The following is a 15,414-nucleotide window of genomic DNA, read 5'->3' as shown; positions in this document are numbered from 1 at the left end:
ATCATCAGGGATTACAACACAACCAGGAATGTGTGAGTCCCACTTTTGAATAAGGGCTCGCTAAATTAATTAAATCTGTCGCAATATTAAAAGCTGAGACAGCAGTCTCTCTTTAAAATCAACAGGTTTATACAATATGACCTTCATTTAACCAAAAATGTTCCTCCACTGCACTGAACTGCGGGACATTAGATTGATAACATTAAAGTTTGCACACAGAGACCTTGTCTTAGCTGATTATATCATGAGTTGCTAATTTCTCCGTAAAAAGCTCTTCTGTCGTGACACAGAAACCACTATTGCAACGAAATTGTGTCAAGTCATTTAGAGATAGCGGATGATACCGGAAAAGATACGCGTTTCTTTCAAAATAAGGCCCTCTCTGAGGTAAGCCTACAATGTATTGCATGCACGTTTCTCAGTAAATATTTTACTTTGAAGGCGGTAGAAGCGGAAGTGTTTCACGTCTATCTAAACGCGGTGACATCATTTAAAGTACCGCCCAGTCAGCTGTGCCGTTAAGTGTCCCTAGCTTAGCCAGCCGACAGAAAAATAAAACACAAGCTATTTTTGGTTTTACATTATGGATAAGAGCGCCACGCGATACAATGTACAGCTATACATTTATGATTTATCGCGAGGAATGGCCCGCAGCCTCAGTCCCATCATGTTAGGTAAGTACAGGTGGAAAAAATCCGATGCAGTCTGGCCTTGGGGACAAATAAGTGATAATAACAAATACCGGGTGGAGATGCCTTCTCTGGCTTACATTGTAAAGCCGCTTGTATACAGTTGTTACAGTGTAGTATACTGATCTATGACTAAGTTATTCAAGGCCTAGTTGTTTTCATTTATTTATTTTGCAAATAAACTATAAAGTGATTTATGTTCCTACATCCTAAGGAGCAGCTCAAAGATCGTTATTGGGGGTTGATCTCAAACTGCACATTAGATCATCTTCTACCTCCTCCCTTCTTCTCACTACTTGTTCCCTTCTTGTTACAGGAAAGCAGCTGGATGGTATCTGGTATGAATCTTTTTTCTGCTATTTTGACAGATGGCTTGCCTGTGACCTAAAAGTCAGACCTCCTGAGTCATGAAAACATCGTTTCTTCTGTTACTGTATGTGTGGATCCAGCAGATGTAGGCCCCTGACCCATTTCTGGTCCCAGAGCAGATAACACAGGCATTAAATATCGTCTTTAAAGGAGCACTATGTAGTTTTGGAAATGAAATTCAAACTCAGATACTAATCAGGTAATAATACAAACTCCGAAATATTTATCTTTTTTCCATAACTGAATAAACAAGCTGTTGTCAGAGGAAAATAAGGTCCCCAGAACACTGCTAGAAAGGTGGCAGGGTCCGCCACATATAAACAAAAAGAAACAGTATGAAACTGTGTTGTCCTGTGTTTATTCAGTTTATTCAGTCATGAAAACAAAGAGAGTTTGTTTATTCAGTTTGTTTCAGCACTTAAAAAAATCAGTCAATGAAGATCTTTCTCCACTGATTACAATTTCCTCCCAAAAACTAAAAAGAACACCTGTGAAACTACCAAAAACAGCTGCTAACAGAGTGTCTAACTGTGTCTAGATTTTGCTGTTCAGTGATGCTTTAATTTGTTTGTTTTAAAGTGATTTCAGAAACATAGAAATCGTAAAATTTAGTATAATTAAACAAAAGGACTTGTAGGATAGTGGATACTCCAAGAAAAGTAAATAGCAACACTCTGCCTTAAAATAAAACATCCCACATAATCAGGCATGAATTGTATCAGAGCCATAGAATTGTCAGTTTAAAAGCATTTAATATATAATTACTATTATAATTGAGTTCTATGGTTTGCTAACTGATTTGTTTGGCAGAGGCACTGAGTTCCATTTTTAAATAAATCTGAGAAACAGTGAGTTGTTCTGACCTGAATTTACCCTCATGATAATTTTGTGCTTTTCTTCCCCCTCCAGGCACACAGCTATAGTGGCATACGGTGATGAGTTCTTCTTTGGAGGGGAGGGGATCTCCAGCTGTTCACCGGTAAGTCTGTAACAAGCGGACCGACTTTCACGAGTCTCATCAAACAAGCTCATGAAGGAAATGCCTGCAAACCGAGAGTTAGCGCAGAGAGGCCTTTAAATACCTGAACACTTCTCTCGGTTGAGATTATGTGTTCCAGCTGTCAGTGCACCGTACTGCCTCAGCTAAATCTCTAAAAATTCAAATGGGTTTGTGTGTTTATGAAAGCCTCATTAAAATGTTGTCATGTGCGAGACATGATGTCAGGTTCATTCCTTTGAGATGTTGCCAGTTACCAAGGCCTCTCAGCATATCACAGAGTTAGTGATTCACATGCTCTGACATGCTCTCAGGTGCTGTTTTGTGATGATGTTTTAAATCTGCCTTAATTACCCCCACTTCAGTTTGTGATTTTCTTGAGACTGGTGCTCTAAAATTTGCATCAAAAGACCAAAACCTACCATGTGTCTGTCACCACTTTTTGACTCCCCTCCTTGTCTATGTTACAAATATAATGTATATCATAAAGAAAAGCTAAGAAATTTGCTGGGAATTAGCATTTTTATCAAATGCTAAACAAGATTAAATAGTGCTTTTTATATACAATTTGCAGCCATGGTTTAAAGGGGCAATATCTAAGAATTTTATATGAAAACATTCAAATATAACTCAAATCAGCAACAAAAAAAGTAATCATGAGTTATGAGATATGTATTGTGTTGCAGAAATATCTGCTGAAGTTAGCATGCTAACCAGCTAGCCTTCCATCCCGGTCCAAAGCTCCTGTGCTAGTGGTGTAAACATCAATTCGTACCACTAGCTGCATGGCTAACTGAGCTAACTAGCTATCGGCAGCCACAGTTAGCAGCAGTTAGCAGTTACTCTGCTGATATACTACATCATATTTGTTTTGCCCATTGTTTTGACAGGTGGCCAATTCTTACATAATGCCCCCAACAATCGGGCTCTGTGGCACAGTGGTGTAACATATATATAGAATAAATGCATGGTTGGTTTTGGTCTTTTGAAGAAAAATAGCTAAAATCTAAAGATGTATTAGTAAGGAAGCCCTAAAGGGCCATGCATTCATACATTTTATTTCCTCCGTTTTCCCGTGATAATGAGTTAATTTCATTTGTTTTCTCGAGATCTCGAGTTATTATCTCGAAATAACAACTGCCGTTTTCCTGAGATAACGGGATAATTTTCTTGAGATCTCGAGATAACGAAACTTTGTTTTCCCGAGATAACGATATAATTAATTTGAGATCTTGAGAAAACAAAACGATAGTGTAGTATATTAAATCATTGCAGGAAACATCATTCAGTGTAGCAATGTCAGAGGAGCAGGAGCATATCGATCACCGCGTCACATATCTTTTCGATCAAGGCTGAAATAGCATTATGCCTTGCTATTACAGATAATATACACATTAGTGTGCGTAACCTAAAAAGACGGTTAGCAAGGCTTCAGCTATATCGGCGGTGCAATCTAAACTAAACATAGCTGACCAGCTACGAGGTCTCGGGCGTTTCCATAATCTCAGGCCTATCATATCACAGTCATTATCTCGAGATCTCGAATTAATTATATCATTATCTCGGGAAAACAAAGTTTTGTTATCTCGAGATCTCAAGAAAATTATCCCGTTATCTCGGGAAAACGGCTGTTGTTATTTCGAGATAATAACTCGAGATCTCGAGAAAACAAATGAAATTAACTCGTTATCACAGGAAAACGGAGGAAATAAAATGTATGAATGCATGGCCCTTTAGGGCTTCCGTATATTAGCCTTTAACAATCAATGCTAACTAAATTAGAACAGGCAGCAATAAAATGTAAGAAAACTGCTAAATTAACCTTTGACATTCATTTCTTTCTACATGATATTGCAAAACAGCAGCTCTACAAAGCCATCGCTCTGACATTCAGATGGACTGATAAAACCTGCTGTTTGATGTTTGAGATAGCTGAACATGTTTGAGCTGCCAAACGCCATTCCAACTGTGCTGCAAGTTTGCCCGATCACAGGGTGCGTTGAGATTAAAATGATCCAAATCAGCTCATCCTCAGACATATGAATTTTGTGTGTAACAAAGCTCCTTCTCAGCTCTTCAGAGCCAGTTATTGGAGAAATGAAACATCACTGATTAACTTATGCTCGTCAATAGCTCTCATATAATAGCTGCTTTTTTTTTTGTCTGCTGTGTGTTTATCAGGGTGGGACAATGCTCGGCCCTCCAGACACAGTGGTAGAGCTGGGAGAGACTGAAGTGTCCGAGGAGATCTTCATGGATTACCTCTCTTCCCTGGGAGAAAGCACATACAGGTCGAGTAGCTGTCATCAATTTCTTCTTCACTTCCCCTTCCTTCATATAGGAAAAGTAGCAGTTAAACATGATGTCCTAAAACAGACACACATGGGTTAAAATCACTAATCCATCTAATCGTTAGATTTTTTTGTTGTTGTTACTGACATGTCACAATGCATAAAGGCTGTTATCTGATGCACTAACTCTTTCTTCCATTCTTCCCTGGTTCAGAGGTGACAGGTATCGTCTGTTTGAGCACAACTGCAACACCTTCACCAACGAGGTGGCTCAGTTCCTGACGGGCAGGTCCATCCCCTCCTACATCACCGACCTTCCATCTGAGGTCCTCTCAACGTGAGTGTGCCAAGCAGTGAACTGTTATGAAAAACTCACACTGAGCTATTTGTGGCCATCACATGGAAGACACAAGTTCTGCCACAAAGTCAGTGTGACTTTGCTGCTTTTAAGAGAAAACAGTCACCAATTGTTGCTGCTGTTATAATGACAAGGCCTGCAATTACTGTACTGTAGCTGCTGAGATATGTGCCCAAACAGACAGGGCAGGATCCAGGAGTAGGCATACTTGGCACATGCTAAGGGCCTTTTTGCCACCAGGGGGCCCGGACAGAGGAGAAAAGAACTGCCTACTTTAAATAATGTTTAACATACATTATTAAAACATTTAAAAAATCATTTTTATCCACACACTATAATGTTAGATATACTTTTTTTTGGTAAGTGCATAACTAACCAATTGTGTATGAATACTGAAAAATATAAGTAGATAAGCTAAGCTATATACCTAACTAAATTAACGAGTGTAATAATAATCATGTGGCCAAAAAAATACAGTCTGCCTCGAATAATCTGTCCATTTAATCCAGCCCTGGACACACCAATGCATGGGAGCATTGGCGAAGATGCATTGTGGGTAATGTAGGCTCTGGGTTTTGAAAAGCAGTCCACTGGTAGATAGCATTGCACTCCTATAACTCTATTGCACTCATCAGAAGAACCAGAGATATATCCTTTTTTGTTCCATGCATTCTTATTCCTTTTCAAAACCGGGTGCCTACATTACCCACAATGCAACAGATACAGTATGTTCACATGCAGTAGGATAACAATAGGGTTTCAAAGTACAGTCCAGGCCTAAAGAAATGTGAAATCATTGTGTCACGATTCGGTTTGCAATATCAAATCTCCTCCCTCTGCCTCTAGACCGTTCGGCCAGATTCTGCGGCCCATCCTGGACTCGATCCACATCGCCCCTCCAGGAGGTAACGTCATCAACGGGGGCAGGAGCGTCTAACCCGAGAGAGCAGCAGAGTCGCCGAGTGTTCGCAAAGGTCACTTCCATTGTAGTCAGTCAGTGAGAAGTCTCAATCTAATCGTCTTTCTTTGTTTTATTTCTGTAAATAAGTTACACACAAGCGCTGAAGCTGATGGTGTTTGTAAGCTATAACTGATTTCTGACCAGTTAATCCTGAAAATTCATAATTTAAATATCATTTCCTGCTTGAAATCTAGTTGGTTTATGAAAACTATTTAGCTGACTTTGATGAATGTTGCCTTCTTAGAAATACATCTACGTAAAGTCAGATATCCAGTTAAAGGGGCACTATGAAGTTTTGGGGGAAAAAAATTAAAACTAAGATTTTTCAGTATTTACAATATTAATGAGGTAATAATACAAACTCAAAAATATATTTTTTCCAGAACTGAATAAACAAGCTGTTCTCAGAGGGAAATGAGGTCAACAAATATATGTATATTTGCCGGGGCCTGCCACCTTTCTAGCTACAACGTAAACAGTATGAAGTTGTGTTGTCCTTTAAGGTCAGTTTGTTTATTCAGTCATGAAAATCAATCAATGAAGATATTTCTGTTCCGATTAGAATTTCTTCTCCAAAACTAAACAGTTCATCTTTAAATGAGTTAAATGTAAAAAGGTATATTTAGATTTGGTGCACTGAAAATTAATTGATACTTTATACACCATAACATAGAAATATTTCTCCACATTAAAGAGGCACTATGTAGTTCTGGTGAAGAAATTTAAACTCAGAATTTTAATATATTTACAATATTAATGGGGTAATAATACAAACTTATAAATATTAATGTTTTCCATAAGTGAATAAACAAGCTTTTCTCAGAGGAAAATAAGGTCCCAGAACACTGTTTGAAGCTCGAAAAGGTGGCAGGGTCCACCACATATAAACAAAGTAAAACAGTATGAAACTGTGTTGTCCTTTAAGGTCAGTTTGTTTATTCAGTTTATTCAGTCATGAAAACAAAGAGAGTTTGTTTATTTAGTTTGTTTAGGCATAAAACAATCAGTCAATGAAGATCTTTCTCTGCTGATTAAAATTTCTACCCCAAAACTACACAGTGCACCTTTTAATATTACACTTTCTACCCCACAGCATTAATCCAAAAGCTGTAATTAAACCACATACAACATTTAAATACCTCTTGCACATTAGTGCATCCAGCTTATTTAGTACTTTTGTAGAAAATGCTCCTTTACTTTTAAGTTGGGTCCTTTACTTGTTTCCCCTTCTGGTATTACAGTTTTAATTTAATAACAATTTTAGTTCTTCACTTTAGTTATTTAATAGGGAATTAAGCTTGTTGTTCATAGCATATCAGGTTTCACACATGGTTTCTGCAGTGCGGCTGACTACAATGAAACTAATCTTAGTGTGCACTTTTGCATAGATGTGTTTAATATATTCAATTCAATGGATGCAGATTGATGGAAAATAAGATGGCTGAATCTTGGAGAGTCTTTTAATTAATGTCAATCATATTTAAATTTTGCACTTTTATGATTTGTTTTACTTATTTTTTTGTTACTTGTCAGCCTGTAGTTTAATTTCCCATCAGTGATCCTTTTATGTCCGTAATATTTGTCTTCACTGTTTCTGTTGAACTCCTCTGTGTTCGCCTCCTTAACTGAACCTTGTATTATCATTCCATTTGTGATACGACATACAGCAGGTGATTGATGCCACACTGAGTTTATAAGATTAGAGTTATATAAAAAGTGTATGTCTCTATAGCAGGACTGGGATCAGTTCATTATCAGTTCAGTTATTCCTATGTAGATGAAAGTTGACATTTGTTAACAGGAGGGTTGATTACAAAAGTGTGTGTCACGCAGGGCAAGAAGACGACACAAGAAACAGTTTGAAAGTGATGTAAAATCATTTTCCATACAATCCTTGTCGTTTTATAAAGGTTTTTGACAACAAAAAGACAATTTTCTTGGTCAGAAATATCCAAAAATGTAGGCTCTTATATAAAAGTGAACTGCGTCACAGCCCTGTTATATGACGTAAATTGTGCCTCTTGGCCTGTGTTACCAGCTCCACAGGGAGATCATCTTGTTATACAATGTTTTTGAAATTTCAGTTGCCATGTGGGATATTCTAAACAACTGCACATCCACACATTTTTTTAAACATAAAGTTGACCATATGCTGTACTGTCAACTTAATAACAACCTGCTTGAGTCCTTTAACAGCCACCAGAGAGTGTTTGATATACAATACACCTCTGTGCCTTCATTTCCCTCCGCTTGGCTACAGTCACACTGTTGGGAGTTGGCATGGTTATCGTATAGCACAGATGGTAACTTCCTGTGCAGTCCGCATTAAAAATCTGGTAGTTAGTTTACTGCATGAAGGTTGAGAGATCTTAAAAATAGTGAAATACACAAAAAGGCACCCTCAGCCCTTACAGCCTTTAATATAACGCATTACACCCTGCACTCTGCCAACAGAAAGAACAAATTGTTGTGTAACTTAATATCAGATGTAGATCACATGTTTTAGGGGTTACCTGATTAAGACAGTGTTACCCATACAAACCGTATTAAACCTCATGAGCCTGAACAGAATGAAGAAGAAGAAATAGCACAGAAAAACAAGAAATCACTAAATAAAGATCATTTCATCATAAACAGCATTAATAAACGGTACATTTATAGTTAATTAAACTTTGGTTAGTAGTGGTTTGACTGTTAATTAACAATAAAATGCCTTTTAAACCATTTATCAAGCAGTTGATTATGTAATGTTGCCACTAATGTCTATAATACTTTACATAACGTTCAATCCACTGAAAAATGTACAACATAGCCCGTATGCAGGAAACTTTGCTTACAAACGAGTCGTCAGGACTCAGCGTAACCATGGTTGCACAAACACCAGTAGAGAAACACGGTGGGTGGTGCCTGCTCAGGCCTGTGAGTGCCGACCAATCGGGGCAGACTGGGGTTTTCAGGAGGGTGGTCTTAAAGAGACAGAGATAGATTGTGAATAGAGGTGCTGTAGCAATGGACAGTATAAGAAAAATAATGTGTTTTCTGAACATTAAAGCATGTAAACATTTTCTAGTAGACACCCAAAATAAGATAATGAACCTGAAAATAAGCATAATATGGAAACCTTTAATAAATGGTTTATAAAGCATTTCATTGTTTGCTAACAGTCAAATAACTATTAACCTAAGTGTAATTAACTATAAATGTACCATTTATTGTTGAAGGTTATTATAAAGTGTTGCCACAATCTGAAAGACAGATTAAACCAGCATTGACTTTCAATGAGTTCTCCTGCAATAAATAAACCTTACACACATTTTACTGACGAGCCGTCGCCATCACTCGGCTCTCGCGGCTTGATCATTTCTGCACAGAAATATTGGAAACATTTGAAAACTTTATTTTTCCAAGATTTGTACATATTTGGCTACTTTTAGGTTAATTCCCCTTTATGAGGCTGGAAAGCTCAGGTGAATCTGGGTTCTGATATTTTGCCTTCCGCTAACCAACTAACCAACATGCTAACCAGACCGATGAAATGTATTACTGCACAAGTCACCCTTTGTTGCTCTAATATATGTTGCTGGCTGCTACCTGTACTGTGAAGATAGTTATGGATATTATTCCCTATTGAAATGATCTAATGGTAGATATGTTTATGCATATTGTTTGTATTGTTTGTGTACTTGTTTTTTTTTTTTTTTTGTAATTCTACCTACATATAAAGCCATTGACTGCAAATGTGAGAATGTCTGTTGTGATTTTATTACCTTTACAAATAGCTCCTGGTTATTGAAAGTTTTTTAAAGTGCAACTCTGTGCACAGGCATTTTGATTTTTGCAAATTGCACACATAATTGAAATGCAATGATAATATAATTTGCACAAATACACACATTTGTGGAATTAAATTTGAAGGACTACAATATATGCACATTGTAAAACTGACAAAAAATAAAAAAAAACATCCACAAAACCCCAGCGGGAAAAGTGCTAGATACAAAAATAACATAACAAATTGCAATACAAGGAGTAGCGGCACACATGAATCACAGTTCTCTTTAATTTTATTAGCAACGTTCCGACAAGCTATAGGTCTTCCTGCATATACCCATAGGAAGGAAATGAGAAATTTAAATATAGTAAAATATCCAATTACATAATCATCTAATCACATTTATGTGATGTGTATCCTTGTTATGAAGACAACACCAAATGGTACTAGTAGACATATATAATATATTTTACAAACATTGTTTTGAACAAACTTCTAGGTCACCAAAAGTACAAAATCTTGAAACTCTTAAATGAGATATTATATTTATTCTTTAAATTCAGTTTGTTTTTTTATACCATGTGCACATAAAGTTCCTAGGGGTTAATAATCCTCTAATAATAGGGTATGAAGGACCTAATATCAGTCCTCATTTAAACCATCAGGGGGATGAGGTGTTGATGGATGAAGATGCAACAAATCTCCTGTTGCAAGAGCTTCTTTTTGTGTAGATAGTCTATCAACTTCTTCAGTGTTCAGGTGTCTCAAAGATCTAATATTGTTAACTTGAAATAATCACGTCACCTATTCTAATATAAGCTTCCTCCTGTGCGCGCTAGTATTGTTGCTGCAGTTCTTTGAGTGTCCACAAAGTGACAGTGTTGCTCTCTCTCCTGTTAGAGATGCACCTTTAGGACGGAGGTGGATTCAGATCAGAGGGTGGCAGTTTAAAAACTGACGACTAAAAATTACATTTTAACCAAATAACTCATCTTTATTGCTTCTGTATACCCATGTTCATAAAATGCTGCCAAAGCCCCAATGAGCAATGCACGTAAACTGCTAACTGCTCCATATGACCACTAGCCAGCAATAAATGACTGATGTTGTACTGAGCAATCCTCAGTTGTGTGTGTTTTGAAGGAAGTGAATGCTCAGCAACACTGGGTCCTCTCTGGGAATAGCAAAAGGGTAATGAGAGAGGAAATGCATTGATATAAAAATGGAGAGTAATACTTTCATCTGGTTTTGGTAATGACAGAAATCAAATTAATAAGCCGAATGTGACTTTAAAACCATCTGCTTTCAATGTAGTCTAATAGAAAGCAGCACATCCCGATTTACACACAGATTATTCATCATTGTTCGGTCATTAAACATTCATGAAAAAATATACCAGATCTCATGTGTACCCTGCGATCATCTTGTCAACTAAAATCTGTGGTATCAATCAAGATGTCAAAGAAGGCATCAGTGTTCCAGATGGTGGATATCTCACTGTGCAGCAGAACTGTTGTGCAGACAGATGTGAAGCAGACTTGGTCCATGGCCTTCAGATCAGCACCCCTCCTACGAGGCAGTGGATAATAAATGCAGACAGACCTAGCCTGTCCTTGCACCCTGCGGCTGAGTAGCTGAATCAGCTCGGTTAGTAGCACAATTATGAGCGTCCATGTGACGTTTGACAAACGTTAACCTTCTCTCCAACTACAAGGGTACTGTCAGCCTGGCCAAAGTTGTTAGCATGGCAGTACCTCTGTGACAAAACCCAGTGAGTCACACCGACCCCCCTGCTGTGGTGACGAATCCCTACATGACACATAGGGGTGACTTGGCTTCTCCGCCTATAGGCCCTATTTTAGCTCTGGCACTAAGTTCATTTTACTATTACTACTGATGTCAAAAACTTTGAATATTAGAAGCCCTGTGCTGTGCAGCTCAGCCATTTTGTCCTCAAAAAACAACATTTTTTGTGTGTTAAAATAAAATAAATAAGTTAGACTTATCGTATCGTTAGCATACCACAGTCTATGTGATAGATGGCATTATGCTATTGGCAAAATTAAATAATATAACAGTAGAATTTTGGCCTCTTAAGGGCAGTGAAGCAACACATAAACACAACATTGACATATTATAACCTGGTAAAGTTGATTTTATGATCATATTAGCAAAGAGGTGCAGCCGAATTGGTGAACATTAGCATAACAACTCGAAGTCTAATACTCTACTTTTAGCTCTGTTTTTGGTCTTCACCAACTCCTGAGAGAAATAGCCTATCTGGTTCTTTATTTGTTAAATGCTTAACCAAGTTCACCAGCTAGTCTGCTGTTTGGTGCAGTATTGGTAGGGTAGTTGGTTTAAAGAGACATTAGCATTACAACTGCAATTCCAAGTCAAATATTAACTCTCCTTTTAGCTCTGTTTTTGGTCTCCACCAACTTCTGAGGGAAACATCAGGCTCTTAAGCTTCTAAATACGCCACTAAGTTCAACAGCTAGTCGCTAACTGTGTCTTTTAGCGACTAGCTGTTAGCGACGTCTTCTGTTGCAGAGATGGTAGTGTAGTTGGTTTATCACAGCTTTTTCGTTGAAAATGCAAGCAGTTTCATGCTACTTTGAGCATGCAAAGACGCTAATGGTGACAAGGTTAACATGCTGATGTTTAACATATTAGCTATTTAGCAGTTTGTAAACATGCAAACATTTTTTTTGCCAATTAGCACTAAATACACACATTACATATTTAGTTGTAAAGTTAAGTAATCACCAAACAAGCCTAACATTGGCTCTTTACTTCTAGTGAAGTGTGAAGATTATCTTGCTGAACAAAATGTGTATCATTAACTTGTGTTCGCCACAGAGCTTATTTTGGCGATAATCCAAAATCCAATTCAAAAATCCCTTATAACTTTCTGGCTAGCCCACCAAAATACGACATCCCTACAACACTCTTTGCAAAGGTGGCGTTAAAGTCAGGGGGAATTCATCTTCTGGGCACCGTGAATGTCGTTACTAAATTTTCTTCCAATTTTTCCAGCAGCCTAAATGTTGATGGACTGCATGTTACAGTTGTCAAAATATAACTTACTTAAATCAACTTACTTACAAATTGGACCTTTAAAGAAGCTTTAAGTTGTCTTATATTGTACATGATAAAAATAGTAACCAGCCTGGGAAAATAGCGTGAGTCAGTGGTCGGGAGGTTAACCACACAAACTTAATGGATCGTGATATTGCAAATTAATGGGGAAATTGAAATCACAGCAGCTCCAGTTCCGTCAAGGGGCCCCGGTTCCTGTTTCTCCATATGCTACATAACAGTGTCCTCATAGTGTCTCTGTGTGTGTGTGTGTGTGTGTGTGTGTGTGTGTGTGCGTGTGTGTGTGTGTGGATGTGTGTGTGGATGTGAGAGAAGGTGAGAGACAGAGAAAAGAGGGATGCTTTTAACAGGTAAGTGTTTAAAAGCTGCGTTTTTGTGAGCTCTCCTGAAGGTTTTGCCGGGAGAACTACATCCCCAACGGCTTAATGTTTCATTTAGCACTGATATGCATAATTAAGGGATTCGTGTACCATTTTTGAAGGTTACCCTGCCTGTTCCCAGCAAGGAATAATTAATGTTTGCACTGCACAGTAGCACAGTGTCAGGTTCTTAGTTTTGGGATACTGAAAATCTACAATTTGTCACACTTTTGCTGCATCTGGTATTTCTGCAGGAAGACATCCCCCTAATCTCATTTACGAATCTGCACGCTCGAAAAACACTATGCAGCGCAAAAGCTCCTAAATGGCAAAGCCTTGATCTTCAAATCTCTTTTGACGCTTAGGCAAACCAAACAAACTATCTCTATCTCAGCTGAACCAGAATAAAAAATCCAACACTTAACCAGATTTTCTGTGCACTCTTTGCCAAGACAGTAGAATAGCTGCTGTAATAATCTGTTAAAATATGCATTGCTCCCAATCACAGATACTTTCTTGTGTTGTCACGACACTCGTCTCCACATTTGATTGAGTTTTGTCTCACAGGAGTCCGGATAAATGTTGTAAGGCACATCAGTAAGTGTGATGATTATTCTTGTCCAGTCATGCTTGCTCAGACATGGTTTCATCTCTGCTGTAGGTGTCAGTTTGAATGACTGTCAGTTTCATCGCAGCAACCTCTTGTAGCATGTACGAAAAAAAGGAAATCATTCCTCGCTCCTCTTCCCCCTACGTCCTTATCCTCTTCTACCTCATCTCATCTGTCATGTGTTCAGTTTCTTTTTTCCTCACTCTGCCTTTTTCTATTCCTTCATTTCTCACCTGTTTGACCCACCTTTCTTTCCTTTTCAACCCTCCCTCCTGATTTGTTCTTTCTCCAAAATCCTTAATTACCCAGCGAGTTTTTGCTTGGCTGCACCTCCTCCGCTTTGCAGGCCTCCTCTCATTTGTCTCCACGCCTCCTCCTCCGACTCTCCTGACCTCCTGTTCTTTGACCTCTATCATTCTCCATCACCCATCTTGCTATCTTGTCGTAATGGGCTCAGACTTTGCCGCTATTACAAAGTACTCCATTGAGTTTTTTAGGATAACTTTCATAAAACGCACTCAAGCGGAGTCAGAGCGTATAAACAATCAGAGTTTCCACACTTCGCTGGGTTTTTGTCTGTCATGTTCTTTTGTTTTGTCGCTTGGTCAAATGCACGCAAACACACTCACAGCCAGATAACTCATTCCGGAGTTGCTTCCATTCTGTTTTCATCTCATGCAGCGACAGATTACTTCGTGGTGTTACATTAAGGCTTACAGCACATTTAAAAGAACATTGTGGCATGAAGTTGCAGACCAACGCAAGATGACAAGGGTGTGACATCCTCGCTTACTCTTTGTTCCATACTGTACATCTATCTGTTGCCTCAGACCACCTCTATCTCCTTCCTGTATCCCCCGTCTCCAACTTCTCAGCTCCCTCCACAGGCAACCAGCTGGGGACGGGTCCAACCAGCTGGCCAGGTCACTGTTTTGGAATCGCTCGGGTTCAACAGCTGCTGTGTGCTCCTTGTCTGTGTCAAGCCAAGGCCAGGATAACTGCCATGCCCTTGCATAAATACATAGATGCATAAATATATATATATAGAGAGAGACATGTGAGCTGTCCCCGAGACCTTCTGCCGCATCAGTCACCATTTGCAGCCGTTTCCTGGAAATGCCCTTGGGCTGTCCCATCTGGACAATGTGTGTGTGCCGGTGAGTCCATGTATGTCTGCCTGCACGTGTGTGTGTATGCAAATTTTTGCTGTGCCTGTGTGCCTGTTTTGTTTTGAACTTTAAGTGACCTTGACTTTTAATCATCCTAAGATCACTTAAAGGAATAGTCTAAGATTTTGGGAAATGCACTTGGAGACGTCCTCATCAGAAAAATGACCATATAGGTTGACTAAACCTATTATGCTTTTTCATTTTTTTGCCCTTTCCTTCTGTGTGTTATATAGGTGCATGTAAAAGACCTTTAAAGTTAAAAAGGTCAAAGTCCGCACCAACAGAAGCTCCTCTCTCCCACAGAAAACACCGCTCCTGAAATGCCTCGATAGTTGTCCCGCCTTTAATTCTGTGTCTTCATGACATCACAATATGTCAAGGAGTCATACATCTGCATAATTTATGCCTAGTTTAGCACGTAAGAATTGATTTAGCACAGTTGCTCTGTTGTTATTAGTGGTGCTGGGTCAGCATGTGTAAGCTGACCAACCAGAGCAGACTGGGTATTCAAGAGGTAGCCACAGTTATTATTATTATTACTGCAGTTTAAGTGAAAATCAGGCGAAGTAGTCCAAAGAGTGACAACACCGTATAGGGAGGTGGAACGGATGGTAGATGGGTTAAAGAAGGACAGGCCTTTAATTCAGTAGACCGCTGTTCGTATCCAGTGTGAAACCAGAAGTCAACAGTGAGCTCTTTTGACTTACTGATAACAGAATTGTCCCGTACGATATGTA

At 38.6% G+C, this 15,414-nt stretch overlaps 1 protein-coding gene across 1 annotated transcript; it reads left to right on the top strand.

Annotated features, from left to right (window-relative positions):
* Positions 1–528: 528 nt before the first annotated feature.
* LOC141020053 (desumoylating isopeptidase 1-like) lies at positions 529–9,405 on the top strand. The gene is made up of 6 exons (XM_073495096.1): positions 529–674; positions 1,006–1,027; positions 1,968–2,037; positions 4,237–4,346; positions 4,561–4,683; positions 5,551–9,405. Exons 1-6 carry the CDS (start codon positions 584–586, stop codon positions 5,639–5,641), a joined length of 507 nt encoding a protein of 168 aa, XP_073351197.1. The 5' UTR covers positions 529–583; the 3' UTR covers positions 5,642–9,405.
* The last annotated feature ends 6,009 nt before the right edge of the window (positions 9,406–15,414 follow it).

The sequence above is a fragment of the Pagrus major genome, chromosome 23, assembly GCF_040436345.1.
Source record: "Pagrus major chromosome 23, Pma_NU_1.0".
Lineage (NCBI taxonomy): Eukaryota > Metazoa > Chordata > Actinopteri > Spariformes > Sparidae > Pagrus > Pagrus major.
Note: the sequence above shows the minus strand (reverse complement) of the source record. Positions and strands in the feature narration are given on the sequence as shown.

Coding starts and splice junctions, on each gene's coding strand:
- LOC141020053 (XM_073495096.1), top strand. CDS start 584: ATGGATAAGAGCGCCACGCGATACAATGTACAGCTATACATTTATGAT. Junction 1,028..1,967: donor AAGCAGCTGGATGGTATCTG/GTATGAATCTTT, acceptor TTCCCCCTCCAG/GCACACAGCTATAGTGGCAT. Junction 4,684..5,550: donor CCATCTGAGGTCCTCTCAAC/GTGAGTGTGCCA, acceptor CTCTGCCTCTAG/ACCGTTCGGCCAGATTCTGC.